This window comes from Protopterus annectens, chromosome 10.part0, assembly GCF_019279795.1.
Source record: "Protopterus annectens isolate FY-2018-M chromosome 10.part0, PAN1.0, whole genome shotgun sequence".
In the NCBI taxonomy this organism is placed as follows: domain Eukaryota; kingdom Metazoa; phylum Chordata; order Ceratodontiformes; family Protopteridae; genus Protopterus; species Protopterus annectens.
This window is the reverse complement of record NC_056744.1, coordinates 965,556,061-965,565,407: the sequence shown is the minus strand read 5'-3', so window position 1 is coordinate 965,565,407 and position 9,347 is coordinate 965,556,061. Positions and strand designations below refer to the sequence as shown.

Below are 9,347 nucleotides of genomic sequence, written 5' to 3'. Positions count from 1 at the left end.
CCACCTGTATAGCAATTTCAACAGTATTTACAATGAAAGAACTGTCTACTTGGTTCTCACAGACTTTACACATCTCGCCTCTCCAAAATATATGCGGCTTTGTTTCAGTTACACGTACATGCACTAACAGGATGATCTCTCAACTTCTTTTGTAATTTCAATAGAATTTTACTGGTATTTTTATTTTGCTTGTTTTCATTTTTTTTTTATTTCCATAATCTTGGCTATGCTGTTACTTTACTTGTACTTTATACAGTAAAGATTTTCCCCAGGTGTCTTTGCACAAGTATTCTTAAAGACTCTGCCTTTAAACCACTGCAGTGCCACCGATGGTTCAGACACAGTGCATCTTTCATGAATGCCTGCTTTTCTAACACACACAACTTTTGCTACCACAGCAGAATGTGCACAGCATAGGGGCAGCTTGGTATTATCCCACTGAGGTAAAACAGGACAACAACACCAAAAAACATAATATTATAAGACAGAATAAGACCATAGTCACAGACTACAATCAAAACTGCACAAATGAGATGATCCCTGTAGAGGTAAAATCTAGGGTACCCAGAACAAGGAAGAAAAGGAGTCTAAGGTTGCCATAATAATGAAAGAAAATATACTTTCACAAGTACTGCAGAGATGATTATAGTAGTAATAAAGATTGGAAAGAGGGGCAAAAAACTTAATTAAAAGAAAACCAAATGGACTTGTAAGAATTTCACAAACATGGGGCTTCTGTGCAAAGAACTGCAGATTTTTAAATTTCTAAAAATCAAAGTTTTTACATCTAGTTCAATGAAGACAGAAACTAAATTAAAAATCAGAAAACTACCCTGGAAAAGAAACTGCTAGAAATACAAGTCCCAAAAGACCCTCTGACTGTATATTTTACAGAATTTAAAAAAAGGCAACTGAGAAACGAGTAATACTGGACTAGATACAGAGACCAATACTAAAACTGACATTTAGTAAGCTAATTTTGTTTCACTTTGTCATGAACATGAAAGTAGCAAACTATATAGCTAGTCTCGTTAGTCAACAAGTGCCAGACATCTGTCAGCCTGACTACAGCCAATCAAGCAAACATACTGTATCTAGGCAGAATAGGTTTCTGTTACACATGCAGCACTAAAATGAGATGTCATGAAGACACAAGAGACATTCTTTCAAATGATTAGCAATGTCACAGCTGGATAATCACAACTGCTTGTTAGTAATGCTGCTCTGTTTGCTTTCTCCTAGGCAGGAAAAGGCTTCAGTACTCGTTGAATAGTTTATCATCAACTTTTGTTAATGCAAACACTTAACATGCAGTGAACCACCCTGGTAAAAAAAAAAAAAAAGTGACTTTGAAAGAACACAGCAGGCAGTCGAAAATCCAGATGTCTCCTTTTATTGCTTACTGTCCACAGGCCCAGTCCTGTTACTTTTATTCTCAGCGTGCTGTAGTGGAAAACTGCAACTGATAATCTAATTGTCTCTTTTTGTCATTTTGTATCCACAGCCACAGTCCTGCACCCTTAGTCCCTGCTTAGTGCATTGCAAAGCTGTTCCTCCACATAGCAGTCATCAAAAAGACACTTTACATTCCAGATCAATCTCCAGTACCACCACAGTTCCATACTACACACCAAGGATGCCACATACCCTTGGAACAAGCTTCATGGCACAGAATGTCCTACTTAAGAACATAGTAATGTGTTGGGACAAAAGGCATTTTTGTGACAAAGGCCTCGGCAATCTTCTTCCTCACCTCTACTTGGACTGGTGTTCCTACTTTGCTATAAGCAGTCTCCACATAACCCATAGCAATGTTTTGCTTCAGGCAAGGAGAAGGACATCCGCTGGTCACTTCACCTAAGCACAGAGAAAAACAGAGAGAGAGAAATGTCAGTTTTGAAGAGTCAAGCGAACATTTTAAGTAACTGTGCAACATATGGCTGCAGTGAGAGGAACAATTTTACATAACACTCCTTAATGGGTGACATAGGTCAAAAAAAGAAGTTATGTACTCACCATAACGTTCCATGTGTTTTGTCCATCTTCACCTTCATGCTTACTAGGTTGTTGCTGGGTTCGTATCTGATCCTTGGATCCGTCTCAGCCTTTATATTCAAGCTTGAGGTCTTCTGCCAGCTCATGGCTAAACACTATCCCAGCATGCACTAGAAACCTCCCCCAGATCTTGTTTGCTCTTATAATAGTATGAGTGTTTGTTTGTTTGTTTGTGTCTTTTGGCTTTTCCCGGTTAGGGGTCGCCACAGCGGAACTCCGGTCCGCTAATGATTGGCAGTAGATTTTGACATGCTGGCTTGCCGGGCCTAATGCACAACCTTCAATGAAGGAATGCCCATTTACGCATGTCGCCACACAGAAGACGCTCTAACTGAGAATCGAACGGGCAACGTCTAACTGAGGCGACAAGAGTTAGATGAAGAAGGTTAGAGATTAATTCAACTGTACCAACTCGGTCGTTCAGGAGTAAAAAGGGTAGGGGGAAGGAGGGTGGGATGTAAGAATGAAGGCGAAGATGGACAACACACATGGAATGCTATGGTGAGTACATAACTTCTTTATGTGATGTTGTCCTTTCTCGCCTTCATTCTTACTAGGTTGGGACAGCGTCCCTAGTACCTCTTGCCTTGGGTGGCTCAAGGGAGAATATTCCTCAGAATCATGGAACCAAAACAGACCCTGTTCCTAGAGGCCAAATCGACTTTGTAATGAGTGCTAAAGGTATGTGGTTTTGCCCATGATGCTGCAGCACAAATGGTATAAATTGGTAAACTAGCCAGAAATGCTGAAGAGGTTGCAATGGCTCTTGTAGAGTGGGCTTTAACCCTATGGGGAGATCTCTATTTTGAGACTTATAAAGGTTATGCAATCTGAAAGCCATTTTGAAAGTGTTACCTTAGAGACAGGGGTATCTTTCTTTGAATCTGAAAAGGAAATAAATAGCTGGTCAGATTTCCTGAACTCTTTAGTTCTGTGCAAGTAAAAATGTTAACTGTCTATGCATATCCAGTTGATGCAACATGTATTCTGCTCTGTTTTCGTAATTTGGGAAGAAGACTGGCAGTTCTATGATGTGGTTCAAATTTGACTCTGAAAATACCTTTGGCAAAAAAGAATGGTTTATTCGTAAGGACACCCTGTCCCTATGGAAAAGCAAGTATAGGGGCTTTATAGACTAGGCTTGCAACTCTGACACACTTCTAGCAGAGGTGATTGCTATCAAGAGAATAGCTTTCCATGTCAAAAACTTGAGTTTGCAAGAAGTTGCTGGCTCAAAAAGGGGGAAAATTAAACAAGAAATGACAAAATTTAAGTCCCATGGTGCTGGACAGTCTCTGATAGGTGGTCTTAATAATAAAGTACCTTTAAGAAATGCTTTGCATAGTCTATGAGACATAATGTTGAGGTCAGATTAATCTAGATAAAAACTGGAGATCGCTGCTAGCCGAACTCTAATGGTAGCTGCAGCTACAGCTTCACTTCAATAGTTTTGCTAGGAATTCTAGAATGGAATTAAGTGGGGCAGAAAAAGGATCACTGTGGTTATAAGAAGCCCATAAGAACAATTTTTTTTCATTTGCCCTTGTATATCTTTCTAGTTGAAGCCTTATGAGAAGAAATTAGGATGTGTTTAAATGAAGAGAGATTAGGAAACCTGGCTATTGTTGGAATCGGAGCAGCCAAGCTGCAATTTGAGGGTCTGAAGGGATGGATGGAGCATTCCTGATGCATGAATCAACAGGTCTGGAACCAGGTCCAGAATCCAAGGTTCCTCCCGAAAATAAGCCCAAAGGAAAGAACCAGATTTGATGAGTCCAGTATGGGGCGATAAGTATCAAGTCCTTTCCCAAGTAATTGGCTTTCTGAAGAACTTTGGGTATTAGTGGAAAGGGAGGAAAAGCATGGAGGAGACCAGAGGGCTGATCGTGAACAAGTGCAACCCTTGGTGACTCCCCCAGAGGGAGGAGAAGGGTAAAGTAGCTGATGCATTTGGCATTCATGGATGTCACAAAAAAGGTCACAGCAAGACTGGCCCCATTTCTGGAAAATCTTTTCCACCACCACCACCTCCTGTTTTACGGACCACTCGGTAAGGCATCAGAATTGCTCTGCTGTGTCTGTCCGCTATCACATTGGATTTCCCCGGGATGTGCGTTGCTATCAGAAAACATTGGGAGGTGGTCACCCACTGCCATACTCTCAGGGCCTCTCGACAAAGGTGAAAAGATGTTTCCTCCTTGTTTGTTTATATACCGTACAACTGACATGTCTGTCTGTATTGCAATAGCTCCCAGCGGAAGAGAGTCTTAGAATGCTTGCAATGCCAGAAGCACCGCTCTCATCTCTAGGACACTGATGTGCAAGTGGGCCTTGTGGTCCTGCCAGGTGCCTTGGACTGTCTTTCCCAGAGAATGCCCCCACCCCCATCTGAGAGGCTTCCGTGGTCACTGTGGCCAGTGGTTGGGGAAGTACAAATGGTCGACCTAGAGTCACTTGAGTGGAGTAAAGCCACCAATGAAGGTCCTTCTTGCAAGTTTCTGTTATTATCTTGCGAGACATAGGCATTTCTTGCATCGACCACTGGGTGGACAGCAGCCACTGGAGAATTCTCATGTCCAGACGTGCTAGAGGAATCAGAACTATTGCTGCTGCCATGACTCCCAGGGCTTTTAGGACCATTTTTGCTTGAACTTTTTTCTTTCTTAGAAGATATGAAATCTGGTGTCTTAGAACTTGAATTCTTTATGGAGGGAGTCTGGCCGTTATGTTTGTTGAGTTTAATTCTGCCCCTATGAATATCACATGCTGAGAAGGCAGTAAGGCAGATTTTTCATAGTTTACTGTAATCCCTAGGTGAGAACAGAGTTGCAAGGTTGTCTCTCTTGTTTTTATTAGTACATGCTTGGTCGTGGCAGTTAGGAGCTAGTTGTCTAAGTATGGAAACACCTGTAATCCTAGACATCTCAAGTGAGCCACGACGACTGCCATACATTTGGTGAACACTCTGCAGGCTGTAGTGAGGCCAGAGGGCAGAGTTCAAAAGTGGTAGTGACTGGCTCCCAGTCGAAAGTGCAGGTGTCTCCTGGATCACCTGTCCATTTTTATGTGGTAGTACACATCCTGGAGATCTATAGAGCACATCCAATCATCTTATCCCAGAAAACAGAGTATTGACTGCAGTGTTACCATCTGAAACTTGGACCTTCTTACTGATTTGTTTAAATTGCCAAGCTCTAGAATTGATCTCCAGTCCCCTGTTTTCTTTGGAACTAAAAAGAATCTTAAGTTCTGGATCCTATTTGGTCTGCGGGGACTGTTTGGATGACTCGTTTGTCTATCAACTTTTGAATTTCTGAAGTTGCTTGTTCTTTATGACTGGGTGGAATGTCCAGAAGCTTTTTTATCTTAAGAAGAGGGAAGGAAAAGGGTACGGTGTAACCCCTGGATATGACATTTTGTACCCATTTGTTTTTTATTTGTTTCCAGGCTTCTGGGTACAAAGATAAGCGACCCCTGACTGCCTCCAGAGGTGGATAGATGGGCCTCCATTCAGGAGCGCTGAAAAGGCTTACCAAAGAAAGAATCTCTGTCGCCCTAATTCTGCGGACCCCTTCTGCCACATGATCAGCGTCTTCCATTACTACTTCTCCTCTGGCCCTGGGAGAAGGTTCACCACGTGTGTCTTGAAAAGATCTCTGATATTTTCGGAACCACATTTTACCACTTCCTTTTCTGACCTTTGGGATAAGGTCTAGTAGGCATGGAAAAATGGACTTGTACGGCAGGCAGAGTCTTTCCTTACTGCTCTTACCTGGTGAGTGTGTTCTTGACTTTGGGCTCGAACAGGAACAAGCCATCGAACGAGCATTCACAAAGGAAGATTTAAGGGGCACCGCAAAGTCACAGAAGCACATTCAAGAATGTCTCCTTAGGGAAATTCCAGAACCCTCTGCTCTCCTTGCTCCATCCGCTGCATAAGACATGAGTATAACTGAGGTGTTGACAACTGAGTTTAAGGTAGAGAGCTGAGAGGATACTTTGTCTGAGACCCCTTCAGCTACTGAACCTTGGAGAGCATCTCCTAGCTCCTTCAGGAGGTCTCTCTGCAATCTAGTAAAATGAGTGAGGTAAGTCAGCGATCTGAGAGAAAAAGTCGCTGAAGAAAAAATGTGCTTTGAACAGAAGAGGATGTCTCAGAGTTCCTTCTTGGCGGCTGCAGCCACAACCATAGCATCTACTGGGACTCCCTTGGTTAGAAAAGTTTTGTCTGACGGGGATGTGATAAATTTGTTTGGTCTCCTAGGAACAGGTTTCACTGAATCTGGGGACCCCCACACCTTCCGAGAATCTAGGTCCATAAGTTCATCGAAAGGAGGAGACACCCAAAAGGTGGAAGGGTGAGATCCAAAGGCCTTCAGGTATATGGACTCCTCTGTTGAAGGGTTGGTGGACTTCCAGCCGCCTCACTGCTTTAGCATTTCCAGGATGTCTTCAAAGGAGACATCATCAGAAGGTGACCGTGGGAACCCTTCAGCTTCATCGAGGTCTGTATCAGAAGTGACGGACTCCACTGGGGAGTCTAAATGCTTCCTCTTACATAATCTCTTCTGAGGGCACTCCTCGGAGAGGTACTCTGGAGTAGTTTCAGAAGACTGTAGGATGGCCAGTGGCGGCATCTTGAAGCCTAGGATCTGTGTGTCCCTGTGGATGCAAGGGTACAGAGGTGGACACTGGAGCTTTTAAGGGTAGAACATCCAGGTAGAACATCCAGATACGACAGTGGAGCCGTCTGAGGAGACAACACTCTCATCACCTCAAAAGCCCCCTGCTCCTGATCCAAGGATATCCCCTGGATCTGAAGAAGCCGAGGGAATCCCCGGAACCAAGGATGACGGGCTCGAGGCCAAGGTCAGAGCTGAGCTCATCTAAGCCATGGCCCCAAGAGGCAAAGCAGGATCCGACAACTGTCCGATCCGACTCAACAGCGTCAACTCCTAGACTCCTCAAGTTCTGATGGAGCTGAGGATGTCGAAGCAAAGGTCGGATCCATAGATCCCATAGTAGGTCGCGGATCCAATGGTTCCACTATGATCAGCTCTAGATCTTCTGACTCTGAAGCCAGGGGTTGGATCGGAGGAGGAATTGAAGTGGATGCAGTAGGATCCGAAGTCCTCCGGGTCGGATCCAACAACAACTTAGCCAGCGCTGGTGTCCTCAACAGTCTTTGTACCACCCGATCCACATCGTCGTTGGAAAGACTCTTGGAAGACTGAGTTGAGGAAGTTGGAGACTTGGACTGTTGTAAAATTCATTATCTGAGTGTAGGGGAGAACGGCTCCAAGGCTGGAGACAGGCTCAGTATCTCTAACTCTACCAGCACCAAGATAGATGGTGTCGGGGCTGAGGATTTTTGGGATCCAGTGTGGAGATTTTTGAAATCTTGTTGACGGTTCCGATAAAGTAGAAGAGGAATATCTCTTCCAAGAGTTGTCCGATTTAGAGGTGGGAGATGTCAGTTTTAGATAAACCCGGACCTTCTTTTAAAGTCTCTGAGAAGGGTTTTTTTAATAGTCCTTTCAATATTAATTTGTTCTTCCTCTCCAGGAACACTCTGCGGTTAAAGGCATGACAAACAGAGCATGACTTCTGGAGATGGACATCTCCAAGTAAATAAACACAAAGTGTGTCCATCACTTAAGGGCATTTTCTTCTCGCAGCTGTTGCATTTTTTGAAACCCATTGGTTCAAAATCCTTATTAGACATTTTACACAGAAAAAAAAGTAAAGTTGTGTACACTTACCATAAATGTAGATGCTCGAGTGTATTCACTGTTGCAGTCATTACATTTGGGTTATCTGCTTGCAGTAGCCCTCAGTCGGCCTGATTAACAAAGTCTTGGGTCCTGCGTCGGTTGCTGTCCCTTCTTCCATGATGTCAGGGGTATAAAACATGCAGCCGATGCCATTACATCAGTTTTTCTTGCCCCAGATGTCAGGTGCCCCATAATGGGAAGCAATTAAATCTATAATACAAGGATATACCTCCAACAAAAAAAAGCAAATACACCAAAAAGCTTTTTGAGCATAGAAAGTGACAGTAGAGGTATAGCCAAAATAAGAAACTGGGCTGGAGGGAGGGTAACCAGGACTGCAACGGTGAATACACTCAAACATCTACACTTATGGTAAGTGTATACAACTCTACTATGTTCTTCGTGTTTTCAGTGTTGCAGTCATCACATTTGGGTAGATTCCCAAAGCTAAGGTTGGGAGGAGGAATTTAAATAGAATTAGGACCAGCTATAAGGCCCTGCAAGACTGCAGTGGCAAAACCAGCTCTGGATTTAGAGAAAATTGGCAAATGATAATGCTTGGTGAAAGTATGTACGGAACTCCAGGTAGCAGCTTCTAAGATGTCCCTTGTAGGGATGCCTCTAAGAAAGGCTGTACAGGTAGATGCAGCCCTGGTTGAATGGGGTCTGATGCCCTGTGGGATAGGTTTTCATTGGTGCTTATAGCAGAAATGAATGCAGTGGCCTAACCATTTTAAAATGGTTTGCTTTGAAATAGCTTTCCCCTCTGTCCCTGCAGCAAATGCCACCAGCAGTTGTTCAGATTTCCTTTGAGGTTTAGTCCTGTCCAAGTAGAATCTAAGTTGTCTGTGCACATCTAAGGAGTGCAGTATCCATTCCCCTTTGTTCTGTGGGTTAGGAAAGAAGGTAGGCAAATTAATGGACTGATTAAGAGTCACACTGGATACCACCTTGGGCATGAAGGATGGATTGGTCCTGAGTGACACCCTGTCCGTATGAAAGATGATGGAAGGCTCCACTGCCATAAGGGCCTGTAATTCAGATATCCTTCTAGCTGAAGTGATTGTTAAAACAAAAGCTGTTTTCCAGGAAAGGAATTTTAAATCTGCAGTAGCAGCTGGCTCGAAAGGAGGAAGTGTGAGTTTCTCCAAGACAAAGTTAAGGTCCCAGGCTGGAGTTGGCGCTCTCCTGGGTGGCCTTAAATTTTTGGCCCCTCTGAGGAACTGCTTGAGCAGTGGGTGAGAGAAGAGGGGAGGCTCTGTGCTATAATGAGCTGAAATGGCTGAGGCATGAATTTTGATGGAGGAAAAGGACAAGCCCTTATGAAGCATCTCAGTCAAATATTGTAGAATCTGAGGTTAAATTGGACACTGCTGCGCTCATCCCTTGAGATTGGTTCCAGGTACAAAATCTTTTCCATTTTGCAGCATAAGATTTTCTAGTGCTAGGCCTCCTAGCCTCTAAAATGATATCCATCACTGATTTACTGAGGGATGGTAAAGGAGAGATTAGGTAATT

General features: G+C 43.5%; 1 protein-coding gene across 1 annotated transcript in view; it reads right to left on the bottom strand.

Annotated features, from left to right (window-relative positions):
• Window positions 1-1,377: 1,377 nt before the first annotated feature.
• Window positions 1,378-9,347, bottom strand: part of AMT (aminomethyltransferase) — a 525,939-nt gene continuing 517,969 nt past the window's right edge. The window contains exon 9 of the mRNA XM_044085737.1: window positions 1,378-1,857. Coding sequence (XP_043941672.1) covers window positions 1,679-1,857 — 179 coding nt within the window. The 3' untranslated portion in view covers window positions 1,378-1,678. The remainder of the gene's footprint in view (window positions 1,858-9,347) is intronic.